Source organism: Bombina bombina, chromosome 4 (assembly GCF_027579735.1).
Source record: "Bombina bombina isolate aBomBom1 chromosome 4, aBomBom1.pri, whole genome shotgun sequence".
Taxonomy (NCBI): domain Eukaryota; kingdom Metazoa; phylum Chordata; class Amphibia; order Anura; family Bombinatoridae; genus Bombina; species Bombina bombina.
The window spans coordinates 1,116,900,368-1,116,923,495 of NC_069502.1; the positions used below are offsets into that span (position 1 = coordinate 1,116,900,368).

Below are 23,128 nucleotides of genomic sequence, written 5' to 3' on the forward strand. Positions count from 1 at the left end.
AACATCCCAACACCAACCTGCAATACTCCATCAACGGGCTCTGCTACTCCCTCTGCCACCCTCTGCATCCTCCATTCAGCCACTGAGAATGAAGTTTCCTCCTTGCTATCTTCCTCACGCCTCACTACCTGCCCACTCGACCCTATACCTTCCCATCGAATACCCTCCCTATCTTCTACCCTCACTCCTGCTCTTACACACATCTTCAACCTATCTCTTTCTACCGGCACATTCCCATCTTCTTTCAAACATGCAATAGTCACTCCCATACTCAAAAAACCCTCCCTTGACCCTAATTCTCCTGAAAGCTACCGCTCGATATCACTGCTCCCACTAACATCAAAACTCCTTGAAAAACTAGTTTACAATCGCCTAACCCACTTCCTGCCCGCCAACTCCTTGCTTGACCCCCTGCAATCCGGATTCCGCCCAAACACTCAACTGAGACTGCCCTTACCAAGGTTATGAATGATCTTCTCTCTGCTAAAAATATTGGCCACTACTCCATACTCATCCTACTTGACCTCTCAGCTGCCTTTGACACAGTTGACCACCCCCTCCTCCTACAGACCCTTAGCTCTTTTGGCCTCTGTGGCGCTGCTCTTTCCTGGTTTCACTCTTATCTTTCTCACAGGTCTTTTTCTGTGTCATTTGCCAATGACTCCTCCTCTCTAATGCCTCTGTCTGTTGGAGTACCTCAAGGATCTGTTCTGGGTCCTCTACTCTTCTCCATTTATATTTCTTCTCTGGGTAAACTTATCAACAGTTACGGCTTCAAATATCACCTCTATGCTGATGACACCCAGATCTACCTCTCCACCCCTGCTCTCTCTCCCTCTGTCCTTTCTCATGTCAGCAACTGCTTATGTGGTATTTCTTCCTGGATGGCCTCTCACCACCTAAAGATTAACATGTCTAAGACTGAGCTCCTTCTTATCCCCCCCTTTAAGCTCTACGCTGACCTGTGACTTCTCTATCCCTGTTGACGGCATCACCATTTCCCCATCGCCCCAAGTTCACTGCCTTGGAGTTACACTTGACTCAAATCTATCCCCCCCCCATATCCAATCGCTTTCTACATCCTGCCGCAACCATCTACGCAACATTTCCAAGATTCAACCTTTTCTGTGCGCTAACACCACAAAGCAAATAATGCACTCCCTTGTTATTTCCCGACTTGACTACTGCAATAACCTACTTACTGGCCTTCCTCTTTCACGCCTCTCCCCTCTTCAATCCATCCTAAATGCCTCTGCCAGGCTGATCCACCTGTATCTGCTGCACCTCCCTGCGACTCCCTTCATTGGCTCCCCATACACAGCAGAATTAAATTCAAAATTCTCACAAAGCACTCACCAACTCGCTCCCCTCTACCTATCCTCTCTAATCAACAAGTATACTCCAGCCCGCCCACTAAGATCCAACAATGACCTGCTCCTTGCTTCTGAGACTATCACCTCCTCTCATGCTAGACTGCAGGACTTCTGTCGTGCAGCACCTACCCTCTGGAACACTCTCCCTCGTGCTGTCAGACTTTGCCCAAATCTTTCATCCTTTAAATGCTCCCTGAAGACTTTTCTGTTCTGGGAAGCCTACCATCCAACTCAATAATATCTCTTTTATCTAACAACATTTCCCTCCTCTAACTCTGCATTAACATCTTTCTCAATCTTGCAGTCCTCACCTCCTGTTTCTCAACCTCCTACCCTTCTAGATTGTAAGTTCCCATGGGAATAGGGCCCTCGATTCCTCCTGTATGTGTTTGTAAATTCTGTCCTGTCTCTTAGTCTTAGAAGTTTTATACTATTGTTTTATTTAAATGATCTGTATCCATGGACAGCGCTGCAGAATATGATGGCGCTTCATAAATAAAGTATAATAATAATAATAATAAATAATAATAAAGGCAAAAGGAAACAAACCCCTCTAGTGCCTGAATATATTAATACATAAGATTAAAATAAAAGACAATTAATTTGCTCTTTTCTCACATGAAAAATGTATTTGTTGAAGGGAAATAATAGATTATACCTGCCACCGAGAATCACTTTATCTTTCCCTTTACTGTAGGTCTGATCTACTCTAGATACGCATGATTAAGGGACTAAGGTCCAGAAACGTTGCATATTCATTCTGTCTGATGTTGTAAGACAATAATAGAAAATTGCTTAATCTCTTGGTGCTGTGGAGTATTGAACTTTCTGTTGATCTACTCTAGAGACACGTAACCTGCTGCCAAATCATACTCCTCTCAATTAAATTCTGGTGTGCCATAAGGACAGGTGTTGTTACATAATGTTATTATTTATTTAGAAAAATATACTTACATCTTGAATTTCTTGAATATAAGGATCTTTCCATTCAAACACGACAAAAAACAGCTGATCCCCTTTTTCTATATTTGGCCTTCGGTCAATGTAATTCACAACACTTGTCTGTAATGAAATAACAAGGTGATAAATGGATATGAGCTATTTAATTATGTTGATTAACATATTCTTACACCTTAAAGTATTATAAATAATCAATGTATTAAATCAGTACATCATACGTAGTCAATAACTTTTGGATTTTTTTTTTTAGGTGTCGTTCTAAAATGTCGGAGTATATTATACGCTATACAATTCTAAAAATAATTGAATGCTCCAAGACATCACTGTGGTTGTGTGGAATACATGTGACTCACAATGGTCACTGTCGGTGAACAAACTAGTTCTTTACAATCTCTGCACTATGTAAAGCCCCTAATTATCTAAACATTAGCTGAATTGAAAAAAAAAAAAAAAACCTAAATGCTTTATGGGTAAGGCAATCTCAGGCTAAGGGTGGCTCCCAACAAGCAAAAATAAAAGTGCCAGTAAGAAAAAATCTTATAACCACTAGACAAAGTAGGTTTTCTGGGTTTGGGCTATCCTGGTTAAAAGTCCAGTCTTAATTGATGACCTATACTAGTACGCTAAATGATTTCAAAAGAGGAAACAGACTTTTTTTCAGTAGTACTTTACTGTGAAGCTTGATAAGGATTTTAAGTTGATTTGCAACTTATATGTCTATACAAATTCATTACTTATAAAGAAAACATATAGAAATAAAAAAAGCCGTCCCCATGGATGTCACTAGTTTGCAAACAAAGTTGGTGGGTGCAAATAATATGACTCAACATTTGGAATGAGTTTGGAGGATAGTCATTTATATCAGACTCTTAATTTATCCCTATAGAATAATTTATATTTCATCAAGTCTGCACACATTATCTCCCAGAAAAGTATTTAGCGAATTTAAGATGCAATGTATGTGTATTACTTCAATTATCCGATTTGTGCTTTAATTTACAATATAACATTTTATTCATCACCCCATCTTCCAGGTGTTTATTATTTGTGTAATGTATTTATAGTATGTACCTAGTCGTGTGTATGTAGTCTGAAATGCATATATAAAAATCAGAACAGTGTACTGTAAAATAGTTTTTCCCTTATTGTATTACAAATAACTAGTTATAAAATGTATTATACATTGCTTCTTTAGGTTTATTTGTGTATATGAAATAGCAGGGTTTGTTCTTTGAAACTATTAAAATTGGTTAAGCTTGCAGGTAAAAAGCAGATCTCATTGTCATTATATATATTTCTGTACACACACCTGCTTCTTTATCTTATATCTGTCTGTATACCAAATCCCTACACTTTACACAAAAATTTAATTATCTTTCCTACACTGGGAGTGTAATTTCTTCTGCTGGTTGTGTTTACATAACTTGTCAATAGCCTATACTAAAGTATAGAAACTTTCAGTTTAGGTAGGGATACCACAAGCTAAATCAAATATTTCAAATGTATACAAGCTATTTGTTAACAATTTAATACACTCAGTCATGTAAAATGGATAATTGAGAACAAACTAAAGGGGAGAAACATTAAGGGTTAACTGTCCCTTTAAGGTTAAAGCACCATAAGTCCCATAACTCTCTGCTTCCAAATGTTGCTACTGAGAAACTCTTTAAGCTAAAGATATTGCCAACATTGCTTTCGTTATTCGTGCCATCTCTCTAGGAAGAAGAAAGATCGGAGGAAACATAAAAAAACAAAATTTATGCTTACCTGATAAATGGATTTCTTTCCGGATATAATGAGTCCACAACGTCATCAATTACTAGTGGGAATATCTTTCCTGGCCAGCAGGAGGCAGCAAAGAGCACCACAGCAAAGCTGTTAAGTATCACTCCCCTATAACTATAATCCCCAGTCATTCCAACAAAGGGAAATGGAAAAAGGAATAACACAAAGGTGTAGAGGTGCCTGAGGTTTAGTCAAAAATAACCGTCTTAAAGGGACAGTTTACTCAAAAATTTTCTCCCCTTTAATTTGTTCCTAATGATCCACTTTACCTGCTGGAGTGTATTAAATTGTTTACATGTAGCTCCTTTACCCTTATATTGGCATTTTAAATTGTTAATTTAGCATGTGGTATCCCCACCTATTCTGAAAGTTTGTGGCCGCGCGTACCAGCTATAGATAAGCTTTGTAAACACAGCCAGCAGAAGAAATTACACTCCCAGTGGGATAAAGCAGAGATAAGGTAATAAAATGTTGATTTTCCATTGTTCTCTCAAAGTACTGGTGATTGTTTTAAGGACAGATATAAGATAAAGAAGCAGGTATATGTGCACAATGTGATACAGTAATAAGATCTGATTATACCTACAAGCTCAATCCATTTTATAAGGTTGTGGCTTCAAAACACAAAATCAGAGCATTAATATACACAAATAAGCCTTAAAAAGCTAATTTTCATCCATTTTTTACTCTGCAGTTGGTAAAAAAAGCAATTTTAAACACATTAAGGGAAAAACTATTTTACAGTATACTGTCCCTTTAAATATAAGGGTGGGGTCGCGGACTTACCATATCCGGAAATAAATAAATTTATCAGGTAAGCATAAGTTTTGTTTTCTTTCATAAGATATGGTGAGTCCACAATGTCCTCAATTACTGTTGGGAACCAATACCCAAGCTAGAGGATAAAAATGACCAGGGAGAGGAACAAGACAGGTAGACCTAAACAGAAGGCACCACCGCTTGAAGAACCTTCGTCCCAAAAGAGGCCTCAGCCGAGGCAAAAGTATCAAATTTAAAAATTTAAAAAAAGTGTGCAGAGAGGATCAAGTTGCAGCCTTGCAAATCTGTTCCACAGAAGCTTCATTTTTGAAAGCTCAAGAAGATGACACAGCCCTAGTGGAATGAGCTGTAACTCTCTCAAGAGGCTGCTGTCCTACTTCTCAACCAAAAGGAAACAGAAGTAGCAGTAGCCTTCTGACCCTTACCCTTTCCTGAGAAACAAACAAAAATGGCAGAGGACTGTGAAAACCCTTAGTCGCCTGTAAATAGAATTTTAAAGCACGCACTACATCTAAGTTGTGCAACAGACGCTCCTTATGAGAAGAAGGATTGGGACAGAGAGAAGGAACAACAATTTCTTGATTAATATTCCTAACTGAAACCACCTTAGGAAGAAAACCCAACCTAGTGTGTAGGACCACCTTATCCGCATGAAAGATAAGGTAAGGAGAATCATACTGTAAATACGAGATTTCCCAAACTCTCCTTGCAGAAAAAATAGCAACAAAAAAAACCTTCAAAGATAATTTAACATCTATGGAATGCATTGGCTCAAACGGAGTCTGCTGCAAAACCTTAAGAACAAGGTTAAGACTCCAAGTAGCCCTGAGAAACAATGCCCACAGCCCAAGGATCTGGGACATCTTGTAACCACTCCCGATAAAAACATAAATTATACTTACCTGATAATTTATTTTGCTTCATAGGAAGGAGAGTCCACTGCTTCATTCATCACTTGTGGGAATTAAGAACCTGGCCACCAGGAGGAGGCAAAGACACCCCAGTCAAAAGATTAAATACCTCCCCCACTCCCCTCATCCCCCAGTCATTCTGCCAAGGGAACAAGGAACAGTAGGAGAAATATCAGGGTATAAATGGTGCCAGAAGAACAAAAATAAATTTGGCTCCGCCCACCGGAGAACAGGCGGGTGCAGTGGACTCTCCTCCCCACGATGAAAAAAGGATATTATCAGATAAGCATAATTTATGTTTTCCATCTAAAGGGAAGGAGAGTCCACTGCTTCATTCATCACTTGTGGGAATAAATACCCAAGCTTTAGAGGACACTGAATGAAGAAATCGGGAGGGTAAAGGAGGTGGACCCTATACTGAGGGCACCACAGCCTGCAGAACCTTTCTCCCAAAAGCTGCTTCCGCCGAAGCAATAACATAAAATTTGTAAAATTTAGCAAAAGTATGTAAGGATGACCATGTAGGCACCTTACAAATCTGCTCCATAGAAGCCTGTCAGGGTTTTTTCCCTGTTTTGTTTGCCATGTGATGCTGGCAGCCATTTTACTCACCTCTCTTGCTGACTATGGTGCATTGTGGGGGATTCTGCTCATTTCCTGCACTTCCTTTTATGGCCAGATTGGTGTGCATCATCCGTATGAGGCATGATGCAGTCTCAGAATTGTGATGTCATCACTTATTATTTAAAGGACCTCTGTTCAGTATGCTTTGCCTTTGTGTTGTCTCAGACCTGTTTTTTGAGAGTTCCTGTGTATTACCTGGCTGCCTGACGTCCTTCCTGGTTCCTGATCCCTGGCTTGTACCTGACTCTGCTGTTTCCCTTTTTCCTGATTCCGGCTCGTCTTGACTATTTGCTTTGGCTCCTGACTCGGCTCGTCTGACTACCAGCTCTGGTTTTGACTCCTGGCTTGTTATTTGACTTATGGACTTTTTATTATTTTTTGCTATTAATAAAGGTGTGATTATTTTTGCACTTCTCATCTCAGTCTGATTCCTGGCACCCTGACATTACGCAAAGGCCATTAATCATGATGGTGCTAATAATCCACCTTTACCTGCCATAATTTCCAGGATGGATGTACAGGATCACCGCTTGGATCAATTTGCACTAGCCCTGCAAACCCTGCTGACCTGCACTGCACATTTGGACCAAAGTGTCCCGCAAGGTATGGATGCTCATGTTTCTGCTGCTGCACCTATGCCTACCAGGTGCATGTCCGGTTCTTCACCTCTACCTCAGCGATATGGAGGCGATCCTATTCAGGGCAGAAGGTTTTTGAACCAGGTGGGCATTTACTTTGAGATGTTACCTCAGGCGTTTCCTTCTGACAGAGCTAAGGTGGGATTTCTCATCTCGTTACTCTCTGACACAGCTCTTGCCTGGGCTAATCCCTTGTGGGAGACTAATAAACCTGTGATTTCAAATTACCCTGAATTGTGGCCTCCTTTCGAAGGGTAGTTGATGTTCAGGCTCGCTCCTCCTCTGCTGCTAAACGTCTCATGTCCATTCAGCAAAGTACAAGATCTGTTGCTCAGTATGCTATTGAGTTCCGTACGCTTGCCACAGAGGTAGGTTGGAACAACGAAGCCCTTGTTGGTGCCTTCTTTCATTGGGTTTCTGATACAATTAAAGACAAAGTTGCTGCCAGAGATTTACCTGAGGATCTCGAGGCATTGGTGTCTTTTTTTATCCTAATTGACATCAGACTCAGAGAGAGGCCCTCTTTCAAGGAGCGCTTGCAGAAGCCTCCTGTTCCGTTGTCTCCTACGTGTTCGTTCCCACCCATGCCTCCCTCTCCTCCCATGCCTCCTGGTCCCGAGTCGCCAGGTACCTAGTTGGGATTCATGCATCTCTCTGCGGTGGAGAGGGCCTTTAGGAGGAGGGAGGGGCTTTGCCTCTATTGTGGGTTACAGGGCCACCTTTTGAAGTCTTGTCCTACACGGCCGGGAAACGCTCACAACTAAGGTCCTGTCGGGGGCAGAGCTTGGGTGGTCTATCCTCGTCCCTGGAACCGCTTAAGGAGAAACCTTTGGTCACAATTGTCCTTTCCTGGGTGGACTCCTCCATAGTCACTCAGGCTCTTGTTGACTCCGGTGCTGCGGGCTATTTCATTCACAGTGCTTTTGTATCAAAGCACTCCATTCCTGTTTTGCCTCGGTCTGTTCCGCTTGCTATTGAGGCCATTGATGGTAGGCCCCTTCAGCCCGCACTCGTTACTCACGAAACTGCTCCTTTGTCCATGCCTGCTGGGCTCTCCATTTTGAAACCCTCCAGTTCCAGGTGATAAACTCTCCGCATTTTCCGGTTGTTCTGGGTTATCCCTGGCTCTAAAAGCACAATCCCAGTCTCGACTGGTGCAGATCCGAAATTTTGTCGTGGTCCCGCAATGTATTTCCACTTGTCTTCGGAAACCAGTTAAAGTCTTGTGCACTTGTGCCAGAGGAGTACCGAGAGTTCCTAGACGTTTTTGACAAGGTGCGTGCTGGTACGTTGCCTCCTCACAGGTCTTACGATTGTGCCATAGACCTGCAACCATTCCTCCTCAGGGCTGGGTTTACCCTCTGTCTGTTGTAGAGAATTGTGCTATGGAGGAGTATGTTGCCGATGCTCTGTCGCGGGGGATCATCCGCAAATCCTGCTCTCCTGCAGGGGCTGGCTTCTTCTTTGTGAAGATAAAGGGTGGCGAGTTAAGACCATGCATTGATTATAGGGGTCTTAATCGTCTTACCATTAAGAATGCTTACCCTATTACGCTCATTACAGAACTCTTTGACCGCCTCAAGGGAGCTACGGTCTTTACTAAACTTGATTTGAGAGGAGTGTTAGGATTAAGGAGGGCCACAAATGGAAAACAGCATTTAACACCAGGAGTGGGCATTATGAGTATCTTGTAAGGCCCTTTGGCCTATGTAATGCTCCTGCTGTTTTTCAGGAACTTATTAATGATGTCGTACGAGATATGTTGCAACAGTATGTTGTGGTGCACTTAGACGACATCCTCATACACTCACCCACACTTGAGGCTCATCGTTCTGATGTTACACGGGTTCTTCAGAGACTACGTGAGAATGGCCTGTTTTGTAAACTCGAGAAATGTGAGTTCCATCAGACTCAAGTAACCTTCCTAGGTTATGTTATCTCCGTTGCAGGGTTCTCCATGGATCCTGACAATTTATCTGCAGTTCTGCAGTGGCCTCGCCCAGTTGGTCTTTGGTCTATTCAACGTTTTTTGGGGTTCGTCAATTACTATAGAAAGTTTATTAAAAACTTTTCTTCCTTGGTCAAACCTATCATAGACATGACCCGTAAAGAGAACGATCCACTCCATTGGTCACCTACTGCCATTAAGGCCTTTGATAGTCTTAAGACTGCCTTTGCTGCCACTCCAGTTCTGGCTCATCCTAACCCTGTCCTGCCTTTCATAATTGAGGTCGATGCGTCTGAGACTGGAGTAGGTGCCCTCTTGTCTTAACGCCCTACGCCTGACGGTTCCTTGCATCCGTGTGGTTTCTTCTGTAAGAGAGAGTGCAATTATGAAATCTGCGACAGGGAATTACTGGCCATAATTTTGGCACTCAAGAAATGGAGGCATCTTCTCGAGAGTACTAGCATGCCAGACCTCATTCTAACTGATCACAAGAATTTAACTTATCTATCTGAAGCAAAACATTTGTCACCCCGACAGGCCAGATGGGCGCTACTTTTGTCTCGGTTTAATTATGTGGTCTCCTACCTGCCTGGTAGTAAGAATGTTAGGGCTGATGCCCTCTCTCTACAATTTTTGCCTCTGTCCAAGGTGAAAGTCTGTACCTACTGTTATACCTCCTGACCATATTTTGGCTACCATACGTACTAATTTGACTTCTCCCTTGGGGAGGAGATCCTGGATGCACAAATCAATGCACCTCTTGAGAAACCTAGTGGTAAGTGTTTTGTTCCTGAGAATCTTCAAACTAAACTTTAGCACACTTACCACTATCCTAAAGCCGCAGGTCCCCCAGGCAAGAACCAAATGATTTGGTCCGTCACTCGACAATTCTGGTGGCCAGGTCTTCGTTCTGATGTTGCTGCATATGTTGCCTCCTGCTCAGTTTGTGCACAGAATAAGACTCCTTGACATCTTCCTGTGGGTCTTCTTCAACCTATTGCTAATGGTGAGCGTCCTTGGACACATCTTTCCAAGGACTTCATTGTCGAGCTCCCTGTTTCCAATGGCATTACTGTTATCCTTATGGTGGTTGACCGTTTTTCTAAAATGTCACATTGCATTCCCTTGATGAAGCTGCCTACCGCTCAGGAGATTGCTTCAATTTTTGCCCGGGAGGTCTTCCGTTTACATGGGTTACCCAAGGAGATAGTGTCGGACCGGAATAGCCAGTTTGTCTACAGATTTTGGCGTTCCTTTTGTGCTCAAATGGGGATCCAGCATTCCTTCTCCTCGGCATATCACCCTCAATCCAATGGGGCTGCGGAACGGTCTAATCAAGCTCTGGAACAGTTCCTCCGTTGCTATGTCTCAGATCACCAAAATAATTGATCTGAACTGTTACCTTGGGCAGAGTTTGCTCGTAATAGTGCTATTAATGCTTCCTCCAAGTTATCCCTGTTCATGGCGAATTATGGGTTTCAACCATCCTTGTTGCCAGATTCATTCATGTCTCAGGGTATTCCAGCTTACGAGGAGCATCTCCGGCAACTCCGTTCCACGTGGGTGCAGATTCAGGATTGCCTTCATCATTCTATGCAGCGCAAAAAAGTTCCAGGCTGATCGTAGGCGTCTACCCGCACCTTCCTACCAGGTTGGTGAGAGAGTTTGGCTATCCTCCTGCAACTTGAACCTTCGTGTGCCTTCCAATAAATTGACTCCCCTTTATGTTGGTCCTTTTCAAATACTCTGACGGGTTAATCCTGTGGACTACGCTCTTGACCTTCCTCCTGCTATGCGCATCTCCAATGTTTTTCATGTCTCCCTCTTGAAACCATTGGTTTGTAATCGGTTTACCACTGTGTTGCCTCGTACCCATCCTATCTTTGTTTACAACCATGAGGAGTATGAGGTCAGCAGCATTATTGACTCTTGTATGTCCAGGGGCCGTGTACAGTATTTGTTTCACTGGAGGGGCTACAGTCCAGAGGAGCGTTCTTGGGATCCCTCCTCTGATGTTCATGCTCCCGCCCTCCTCCGTGCCTTCCATGCCCGTTTCCCCAATAAGCCTTTTGTCCTCCCATGGGGGAGGGGTCGTTGAGGAGTACTGTCAAGGTTTTTTCCTGACTTGTTTGCCATGTGCTGCTGGCAGCCATTTTACTCACCTCTCTTGCTGACTATGGTGCATTGTGGGGGATGCTGCTCATTTCCTGCACTTCCTTTTATGGCCAGACTGGTGCATCATCCGTGTGAGACAGGATGCAGTCTCAGAATTGTGATGTCATCACTTATTATTTAAAGGGCCTCTGTTCAGTATGCGTTGCCTTTGCGTTGTCTCAGACCTGTTTCTGAGAGTTCCTGTGTATTACCTGCCTGCCTGTCGTTCCTGATCCCTGGCTTGTTCCTGACTTTGCTTTTTCCCTTGTTCATGATTCCGGCTTGTCTGACTATTCGCTTTGGCTCCTGACTCAGCTCGTCTGACTACCAGCTCTGGTTTTGACTCCTGGCTTGTTATTTGACTTGTGGACTTTTTATTATTTTTTGCTATTAATAAAGGTGTGATTATTTTTGCACTTCTCATCTCAGTCTGATTCCTGGCACCCTGACAAAGCCTCATTTTTAAAGGCCCAAGAAGAAGCTACAGCTCTAGTCGAGTAAACCTCAATCCTCTCAGGAGGCTTGTGTCTCGCTGTCTCATATGCCAGACGGATCATACTCCTCAACCAAAAAGATAGAGAAGTGGCAGAGGCCCTTTGTCCCCTGCGCTTCCCCGAATACACCACAAATAAGAACGAATTCTGTCTGAACTCCTTTGTGGCCTGAAGATAAAACTTCAGCGCCCGAACCACATCTAGATTATGAAGTAACCTCTCCTTCGAAGAAGAAGGGTTAGGACACAAAGAAGGAACTACTATTACCTGATTGATGTTACGACTCAACACCACCTTGGGAAGGAATCCCAATCCAGTGAGAAGAACAGCCTTATCGGCATGAAAAACCAAGTAGGGAGGCTCACATTGCAAGGCTGCCAACTCAGAAACTCTGCGCACCAATGTAATAGCCAGTAATAATAGGACATTCCATGAAAGAACCTTAATGTCAAGTGCATGCATAGGCTCAAACGGAGCCCTCTGCAAGACCTTAAGAACCAAGTTTAAGCTCCAAGGAGGAGCCGGATTCCTGAAGACTGGCCTGGCCCTAACTAGAGCCTGAACAAAGGACTGAATGTCAGGAAGCTCTGCAAGCTTCTTATGCAAAAGTACAGACAAAGCCGAGATCTGTCCCCTAAGAGAACTGGCGGCAAGCCTCTGATCCAGACCATCCTGGAGAAAGTCCAAAATCCTGGATACCCTGACTTTGTGCCAAGAGTATCCTCATTCCTCACACCAGGACAAGTAGGTCCTCCACACCTTGTGGTAGATGCATCTATTGACTGGCTTCCTGGCCTGGAGGAGGGTGTCGATCTCCAGAAAACCTCTCTTGGCTAAGACTAGGCGTTCAATCTCCATGCAGTCAGCCTCAGAGAATCGAGATTTTGATGAAGAAAAGGACCTTGAACTTGCAGGTCCTTGTGACAAGGTAACTTCCACGGCGGATAGGACGACATTGCCACTAGACCCGCAAACCACGTCCTCCTCGGCCACAATGGTGCAATCATAATAGCTGAAGCTCGCTCCTGCTTGATGCGGACCACTACTCGAGGCAACAGTGGAAATATGTAGATAAAATTGAAGTTCCGCCTGGGGATCCCTGGATCGCGACCCGTATCTGGGTAGCTTGTAATTGAGACTGGACGCTATGAGATCTATTTCCGGCATCCCCCATCTGCTGCAGATCTCATCAAACATCTCAGGGTGGAGAGCCCATTCCCCTGGATAAAACGTCTGTCTGCTCAGAAAATCCGCTTCCCAGTTGTCCACACCCGGAATGTGGATTGCTGAGAATGAACAATTGTGAGTATCTGCCCATTCCAGAATCCGAGATACTTCCCTCATCGCTAGGGAGCTTCTCACCCCCCCCCCTGGTGGTTTATATAAGCCACCGAGGTGATGTTGTCCGACTAGAATCTGATGAACTAGGACGACTCCAGAGGGGGCCAAGCCTTTAGAGCGTTGAAAATCGAGTTGAAAATCGAAGTTCCAGAATGTTTATAGGTAGACTCGGTTCCTCTCGAGTCCATCTGCCTTGTGCCCTTCTGGCACCCCAACCTGATAGACTCGCATCCGTGGTTACAATCTCCCAGGACAGTCTCAGGAAAGAAAACCCCACGACAATGTTCGGGTCCACCAAGACAGGGACTCCCTCACCCGTCTTCTCTTGGGGCAAGTCTGAATGATGGCTGTTCCATTGTCTCAATATGCACAGCTGCAGAGATCTGAGATGAAACCTGGCGAATGGAATGACATCTTTGCTGGATACCATGAGCCTGATCACCTCCATACATCTGGCCATAGAAGTCCTGGAGGATGTCTGCAGGGCTAGACAGTTGGACACCAGCTTGCAATGTCTCTGGTCTGTCAAGAATATTTATTGCAGAAGAATATATTATCGTATCCAGGAACTCCACCCTGTTGCTGGGAACCAATGAACTCTTCCCCTCACTTATCCTCCACCCATGGGATCGAAGTAGTAGTAGGAGAGCTCTCGAATGATCCTCCGCCAGACTGTAGGATGGAGCATGGACCAGGATATCGTCCAGATACGGGGCCACCGCAATTCCTCTGGCACTCGCCACTGCAAGAAGAGCTCCCAGAACCTGTTGTTTTAAAGAAATTTCTTAATTATTGTCATCCAGACCATAGGGAGACGTCCCAGGTCTTATTAAGCTGTCAATAACATGCATTCACCTAGATTACGAGTTTTGCATTAGGTTTAAAAAGCTTTTTAACGCCCGCTGGTATTACGAGTCTTGCAGGTACAGGTGTACCGCTCACTTTTTTGGCCAGACTTGGCAATACTGCAAATCCACTTACGTAAATTGCGTATCCTCTTTTTTTCAATGGGACTTGCATAGCGCCGGTATTACGAGTCTGCCAAAAAGTGAGCGGTAGACCCTCTCCTGTCAAGACTGGTACCGCATTTTAAAGTCAGTAGTTAAGAGTTTTACACTACAAAGCCGTAGCATAAAAGTGCTAAAAAGTACACACCCATAAACTACCTATTAACTCCTAAACCGAGGCCCTCCCGCATCGCCGCCACTATAATAAATATATTAACCCCTAATCTGCCGCACTCCCGCCTCGCAAACATTAGTGAAATATTATTAACCCCTAATCTGCCGTCCCTAACATCGCTGACACCTACCTACATGTATTAACCCCTAATCTGCCGCCCCCAACATCGCTGCCACTATACTAAAGTTATTAACCCCTAAATCTAAGTCTAACCCTAACCCCCCCTAACTTAAATATAATTAAAAGAAATCTAAATAAAAATTACTGTCATTAACTAAATTATTCCTGATAGAATTCTATCAGCCAATCGGAATTGAAGGGACGCCATCTTGGATGACGTCATTTAAAGGAATCTTCATTCAGTGTTAGCCGTCGGATGAAGAGGATGCTCCACGTCGGATGTCTTGAAGATGGACCCGCTCCGCGCCGGATGGATGAAGATAGAAGATGCCATCTGGATGAAGACTTCTGCCCGTCTGGAGGACCACTTCGCCTGGCTTAGATGAAGACTTCTTTCGACTTCGTTGAGGACTTCGGCCCGGTTGGATAAAGACTTCTCCCGGTAAGGTGATCTTCAAGGGGTTAGTGTAAGGTTTTTTTTTAAGGGGGTATTGGGTGGGTTTTAGAGTAGGGTTGGTTGTGTGAATGGTGGGTTTTAATGTTGGGGGGGATTTGTAATTTTTTTTTACAGGTAAAAGAGCTGATTAATTTGGGGCAATGCCCCGCAAAAGGCCCTTTTAAGGGCTATTTGTAATTTAGTGTAGGGTAGGACTTTTTTATTTTGGGGGGGCTTTTTTATTTTGTTAGGGGGATTAGATTAGGTGTTAGTTTAAAAATCTTGTAATTTGTTTATTATTTTCTGTAGTTTAGTGTTTGTTTTTTTGTACTTTAGATAATTTTATTTAATTGTATTTAATTGTATTTAATTTAGGGAAATAATTTAATTATAGTGTAGTGTTAGGTGTTAGTGTAACTTAGGTTAGGTTTTATTTTACAGGTCAATATGTCTTTATTTTAGCTAGGTAATTTATTAAATAGTTAATAACTATTTAGTAACTATTCTACCTAGTTAAAATAAATACAAACTTGCCTGTAAAATAAAAATAAAACCTAAGCTAGCTACAATGTAACTATTAGTTATATTGTAGCTAGCTTAGGGTTTATTTTATAGGTAAGTATTTAGTTTTAAATAGGAATAAAATACTTAATTATATGAATTTTATTTCGATTTATTTAAATTATATTTAAGTTAGGGGGGTTAGGGTTATACTTAGGTTTAGGGGTTAATAAATTTAGAATAGTGACGGCGACGTTGGGGTGGCAGATTAGGGGTTAATAAATATAATGTAGGTGTCAGCGATGTTGGGGGCAGCAGATTAGGGGTTAATAAGTATAATGTAAGTGTCGGTGAGGTTGGGGGGGATGATTACCCCGAGAGATGAGAGATCCCTCACACATCCCAGGAAGGCTTCTCTCTTTTCTGGTTTCGAAGAGATGTTTGACAGGAGGAACCTGCCTCTGGGCGGATACAATTTGAAACCTATCCTATACCCCTGGTCGATGCCCTCCAGGACCCAAGGGTCTGTAACGTCTCCCCTCCAGGCCCCCGCAAAAAGAGATAGTCTGCCCCCTACCTGGTCCAAGGATAGCTCGGGGGCCACTCCTTCATGCCGACTTTGACTCAGCAGGCTTCTTGTTCTGCTTAGACTTATTCCAAGAGTTTGCTGGCTTCCAAGCACCCTTGGATTGCTCAGATTTTGCGGAAGGCTGCTAGCGCTAAGACTTGTCCACACGAAAGGGATGAAAAGTAGATCCCTTAGGTTTGGCTTTCTTATCCTGAGGTAAGAAGGCGCCCTTGCCACCCGTGACTGTAGATCTAATAGAATCCAGGCCCAGGCCAAATAAAATCTTCCCTTTGAATGGAAGGGAAAGCAAGCGAGACTTAGATGTCATGTCTGCAGACCACGATTTTAGCCACAGAGCCCTGCAAGCTAAAACAGAATATCCTGACGTCTTAGCATTCAGGCGAATAATCTGCATGTTAGCATCACAAATTAACTAATGCACTACCCTTAAAGCTTTGATTTGATCCAAAATCTCCTAGAGGGGGGTCTCCACCTCAACCATAGCTGCTAGTGCATCACACCAATAGGTAGCCACCCCAGCCACTGCAGCATCAGCCGCCGCCGGTTGGAAAACGAACCCCATCAGTTGGAACATCTTCCGCAACATAGACTCCATCTACTTATCCATGGGTTCTTTAAAAAAGGAACTATACTCAAGCGCAATGGTCGTTGTCTTAACGAGCGTGAAGATAGCACCATCCACCTTAGGGACGGTTCCCCACAGTTCAAGCTGTGCATCTGGAATGGGGAAAAGCTTCTTAAAAGAAGACAAGGGAGAAAAAGGCGAACCTAGTTTCTCCAATTCATTTTTAATAATGTTCGCCATTTTGATAGGAACCGGGAAGGCCTGGGGCAATACCCTGTCCTCGTAAACCCTATCCAATTTAGGGATCGAAGGTTCCTCCGGTATCTTCGGCTCCGAAACCTCCGGCGTAGCAAGCACTTCCTTCAGTAGGAAACGCAAATGCTCCATCTTAAACTTGAAATCTGGTTCCATGGTGGACGGAGGCCTAGAAGTAGCCGATACCGCTTCAGAGGCAACACCCTCCGACAATTCGGAATTGTCCTCCTCTGCGGATAATCTGTCCAAAGTATCCAGCGGAGTCGAACAACCCTGAGACAGATAGCTGAGCTGTACCCCCCACTTGCGCTTAGTAGGCCTAGGCATTGCATTTATGGCTGCAGAGACCGCCGTCTGCAAATGATCGGCAAAATCTGGAGGCCAAAGTACCCCTCCCGCGGGAGTGTTAGTAGTGCCATGGGGAACTGCATGTGTAATTGGAGATGCTTTTAGGGAACACATCTTGCGGGATGGAGAACCCTCAGAGGTGGACGGCTCGGTTGTACTAAATGCTACTTTTTTTTCTAAGTAGTAACATTGTCATAACATGTGGAACAGAGTTGTAACAGCGGTTCCACCGGAAGCTCCTCACAGAATACACAGTTAGTAGTTTTAGATAAAGAAGGAGTCTCCTCCAACATATCAAAGTCCTCCATAGCTTGCGCCTTTATTACAGACTTGATGATTAATTAAATGGCACCGTTATATCCCAATGGCCGGAGCACTCACCACCTCCTATGACCTGGACTACCAGAAACAGCTTTCGTCTCCTCCGAACACAGGTCGAAAAAGAGGAAGTTACTGAGGCCACACCTGGTCACATGGAGTGCCATGCAGGACTGCCCCTGCACTGAGCGAGAGATGAGACAAAAAAGCCTGCCTCGATCTCTCTAACTGTTCCACAATGACAGAGCCTCATCTCACACAAGTGCAGTAAAAACACACAAACATTATTATGATTATTAAAATCCCCCCTGTTCTATAACCCCCCTTCCGAGGGTATTACCCTAAATCTATACAGATAAAGGAGTCACACTGTGACCCTGACTTCTTGCGTTATCACATATATATATATATACATATATATATATATATATATATATATATATATATATAAGCTAGGAAAGGGAGGGCACTCTCAGGATTTATATACATCAAAGTTAGTTTATTGTTTATAACAACAACGTTAGAAAGTCATAAGGATAGGTCGACGTTTCGGCTTACATAGAAGCCTTCATCAAGACAGATGAACAACTCACAACGGCGACTTGCAGCCGCACACAACACCTGTTTTGCTGGTGGTGTTGTGTGCGGCTGCAAGTCGCTGTTGTGAGTTGTTCATTTGCCTTGATGAAGGCTTCTATGTAAGCCGAAACGTCGACCTATCCTTATGACTTTCTAACGTTGTAATAAAAAATAAACTAACTTTGATGTATATAAATCCTGAGAGTGCCCTCCCTTTCCTCGCTCTTATCTACAATCCATTGAGGATTGCACCCAGGTGCTTCATTATTAGTTGAAGCTGGAGTGCTGGAACACGTGCTAATTGGATATATATATATATATATATATATGAAACGATCATACCAGAATCAACGCCGTGGAACAGGAACACAGCCCTTCAAGTGTGACAGGTTAGTAGCGTCACTCCTGACATGGACTTGAGAGAAGAAAAGCAGGCAGCGAAACTCTTCAACGCTGATTGCTTAAGGAGCTGTTAATATGAGTCAGGATGGTTTCACAGGAGAACTCCCCTGCATCTCCGGACTCTAACTTTCACCCATGCTCTCACTGAGAGCCTGACAGGACTATTTAAAACTCCAGTCCCATTGTGAAGAGTACTACCCTCCATAAGAGACTCCTCCGAATCTTCCAACACTTCTCTGCCAACCTCCTGTGACGAAAGGCAAAGAATAACTGCAAGGAGAGTTGGGGAGATATTTAAGCCTTTAGCTGGGGTGTCTTTGCCTCCTCCTGGTGGCCAGGTTCTTAATTCCCACAAGTGATTTAATGAAGCAGTGGACTCTCCTCCCCTTTAGATGGAAACAGGTAAAGTCTACCCCCTACTTGATCAGACTCCAGACTGAGGGCTGACCCATCATGCTGACTTAGATTGCTTCCCCTTGTTCCAGAACTAACTGGGTCTCCAAGAGGACTTGGATTGCTCCTGTTTGGAAGCGGAAGAGGAAGGCTTTTGACCTTTGCAATTACAAAAGCCACCACTACTCTGCAGCAGAGATTGACGTGGACTACAGCTATACCCAAATCCTTTCTTCAGACACTAAAGACACTAAACTTCATCTCCTCCATTAACAGAGGCAAAGAGAATGACTGGGGACTATGGGTAGGGGAGTGATACTTATTTAACATCTTTGCCGCCTCCTGCTGGCCAGGAGAGATATTTCCACTAATAATTGATGACGTTGTGGACTCACCATATCTTAGGAAAGATAATGGTACCTCCAAAACAAATGGTACCTCCAATCTCTCGATCTTGACCCATACCATTGCAGCTTGTGAAGAAAACAGAGTGATTTATCTGTACGAGCAACTGCTAAAGGTAAAGATGGCGCCTGTACCAATATATAGTCCAGGCAAGGAGCTCCCGCTACTCCATGAACCCCAATCACAGTAAGAAGAGCTCCTATAACCTTTGTAAATATCCTGGGAGTCATAGCTAGACCAGGAGAGCTGTAAACTGATAGTGCTTGTTTTGAAAAGCAAACCATAGGAATTGATGATGATCCCGATGGATTGGGATGTGTAGATATGTATCCTTCAGGTCCACTGTGGACATACATTGACCCTGAAGTATCAGAGGCTGAATTGATCTGATGGTTTCCATCTTAAAGGAAGGAAACTTTAAGAACTTGTTTAGAGTTTTGAGATCCAGGATGGGTCTTTAAATCCCTTCCTTCTTTAGAACAACAAACACGTTTGAATAAAACTCTCTTCCCTGGTCTGCCAATAGAACTGGGACGATCTCTCCCATGTCATCTGAATTGTGTAAACACTAAAAAAAGGCCCCCTCACTTTTCCGGTCTTTTAGAAATGTGAGACAAGATGAATCTCCCCTTCTCGGAGGCCGAGATCTAAAGCCTATTCTGTAACTCTGGGAGACAATCTCTAGAACAATCTATAGAACCCTAGGGTCTTGAACAGACTGAGCACATGCTTCCCAAAAAAGCCTTGGTCTGCCACCTACAAGAGAAGAATTCGGGTGGGGGGCCGCACCCTCATGCGGACTTGGACTCTTGGTCTGCTTGGGCTTGCTCCATACTGGATTTGATCTCCAGGAAGACTTGGAGGGTTCAGTCTTCTGAGAGAAAGAAGATCTCTGGTTCCTGTTCTGGAAAAAGGAACGAAAACGGGCACCAGATTTTCCCATAGGCCTAGATTTCTTATCCTGAGGCTCCCCACCCCCTTTCACAGTAGAAATACTCAAGTCCAATCACGGACCGAATAGACTCTTTGCCTTAAAGGTTAAAAATAATAGTCTGGACTTAGAGAACGAACATGTCAACTGACCAAGATTTTAGCCAAAGAGCTCTTTGCGACAAAACTGTGAGTGCCGTATTTTTTTAAATTAATGTGAATGATCTGGATGATAGCATCACAAATTAAGGCATTTGCTGTCTGTAAAAAATGGTTTCTATCCTGGGTATCCTCTAAAGGAGATTCCACTGACACTAGATCTGTTAAGGAGTCGCACCAAAAAGCCGCAGCTCCAGCTACCACTGCAATGCATACAGCGGGTTGAAACAGTAAACCCCCCTGTAAAAGGGCCTTCCTAAGGTAACCTTCTAATTTTTCATCCATTGGATACTTGAAAGTACTGTCCTCTAGCAACATCAACCATAGCAATAGTCCCCAACAATTGCAAGTTTCCCTCCAGAACCAGGAAAAGCTTCTTGAATGTAGGCGATGGCGTACCAGTAGGCGATGGAACTCCAGGCTTGTCCCATTCCTTACAAATTATTTCTGACACTAATGACAGGACAGGAAAAGAATCAGAGACCTTGGACTTAGGTCTTAAAATAAAATCTAACCTCGGTACTGCTTTGTCCTCAACCACTTTAGGTTCCTGAACCCCAAAAGTTCTCAAAATCTCTTTAAGTAAGGATCGAGATGATCCAACTGAAAAGTAATCTCCTCTGGTTCTCTTTCAGATTCAGTGAAGATTCCTCCAAAAAAAATTAGCAATCTGAACTGCAAGAGGAATTGATAGCATCCAAAGCCTGCACCCGCTTGACCCTGTATGGTTTAGCAGGAGTATGGCACTTTGAAGAGGATCCTGAGGAAATGTTTAGATTTGTAAATGAGATTTAAAATCTGGGGCTACCCTGCATAATTTATACAGGTGGATGACTCACAGAAGGGCTAGTGCTAGGGTCCTGAGAATGAGACTGTAGAGCAGAGGATAAGCAGAAACTGCAAAGTTGCGCTGGGGCACAGATAGTAACCAACTTGCACATTAAACATTTGTCAATAGGTATCTCAATGTCTGAGGGACTACTTTCAGTTATGATCAAATCAGTGGCTGCAGCCTCAGTCTGCTCCATGTGTGCCAAATAATAAGGTGCCCTCTACCAAGGGGTTAATAGCATAATAAGGAGAGGAGTTTTTAGGAGGCACTCAGAAAAACCTCCCACCTGTGAGAAATAGTAGATATGACCTGCCGGTATGAACTCCCAGAGTTCCTTATCCAGCCTAACGTTTCCATAAATATTTATTTATATTGTTTAAAATCTGATTATTGTCTCTGGTATAGGACTATCACCTGTCTTGACACCTCCAGTGATCTGACACACAAGCGATGCCTATAGAGTTAGCGCTGCAGAATCTGTTGGCGCTCTACAAATAACCAATAATAATAATAGAGCAATGCTGCAGTGTAGCTCTGTCCTTAGCTGTAACTAACAGTGTAGGACCTTGATGGGAGAGTACACACCATGACTAGACTGGAGGAGGCAAAGGCACTGCCATGCAACACCCATGGTCTGCTTGTTAATGAGACGCTGAGGAAGAGATTTATACTGCACAACTCTCCTCTATCCCTCTATTCTAGGAACTTTCCATTGAGGGAAAAACTTGATTGAAGAAACTAATGTAATTCAATGAACACATTTATCCTTGTCCTCTCCTTGACAAGACAAAGAACTACTGGGATTGAAGGGGAAAGAGGAGGGATACTGAAACTCTGGTGTGGGGTGTCTTTGCCTCCTCCTGGTGGCCAGGTGATGTAATTCCCAAGAGTAAGGTCTTGTGGACTCTCACAACTATTAGAAAGAAACAGACACAAACACAGACAATAAAAAAATACTCTAACACATTTTACTATTACAATATTTCCTTTTTTTTTTAAATAAAATAATCTTTTACTGAGGTTATGAGCAAAGACATCATAAGACAAGTGTCTATTCAACAGTCATAGCAGATTAACACATTATGACCATACTAATAGAGAAAATAAACACATGATGATAGAATTGGTCCACAATTTAAACAATGTGCAAAAAGAAGCACATAAAAAACAATTATATTGAACATATTGCTATGAAACCTCGATTTTCCGGTTATAAGTACTCCTTAAATTCCAAGAGGTCTCACTTGGACCAAACCACCCTTATGTATTTAGGAAGGAGAGAATTAGCATCTGAGATTAACATCTCTAAGCAGTCATAAACCTCAATCTACATATAGGGGTCAATTTATCAAGCTGAGGCAGACAGGGGCTCTATTTTGCGCTTGTGTGCAGTGCCGCCCCCTGCCCACGCACAGCTGATCGTACGGGCAGGAGCTGTCAATCTCCCCAGTCAGACAAGACAAGAGTAGGGAAGCAGTGGTCTGATGACCACTGCTTGTTAAATATGGAGTGCAGGTTCTCTTGTGAGAATCTGCAGTCGTAGGCAGGCGAAGCCTGCTGTAGGGGTTGATAAATTGACCCCTTAGTCCTTAAAAAAGGGATTAAAATTAAACTAGAATGTAAAGGGACAGTCAACACCCATGAAAACTTTATCCCATACCTTAGATCAACAAAAAAAAATGAGCCTGCACCGCATCCCATCTTCAATACCACTAACGTTAGGTGTCTAATCTTCGAATGAACATTTAGTTTTCAGTGGTAGATATGGCCGCCAAACTCCCCCCACTGTTACGTAGGAGGCTTCTTCTCAAAGTCTTCAGCCAATGAGAATCAAATCCTCGGCTAGATTCTTTAGCCGTGTTCACGGAGACAAATTCTATTTCTAATAGCGAGCATACTACAATTATATAGCACATGCGCATTAGAAATAGAACAGTGTCCCTGTGAACGAGTATTGAATTTAAACAAGAAGGGGACGGAGGAGGAGGGGGAAGAGTTTGGCGGCCCTATCTACCGCTGAAAACTAAATGTTCTTTCGAAGATTAGACACCTTACGTTAGTGGTATTGAAGATGGGATGCGGTACAGGCTAATTTTTTTTTGTTGA

At 43.4% G+C, this 23,128-nt stretch overlaps 1 protein-coding gene across 2 annotated transcripts in view; it reads right to left on the reverse strand.

Annotated features, from left to right (window-relative positions):
• PACC1 (proton activated chloride channel 1) overlaps positions 1 to 23,128 on the reverse strand; it is a 226,370-nt gene that overhangs the window by 15,675 nt on the left and 187,567 nt on the right. For both annotated transcript variants that reach the window (XM_053712437.1, XM_053712436.1), the window contains one exon: positions 2,328 to 2,435. In XM_053712437.1, the coding sequence (XP_053568412.1) occupies positions 2,328 to 2,435 (108 nt within the window). The remainder of the gene's footprint in view (positions 1 to 2,327; positions 2,436 to 23,128) is intronic.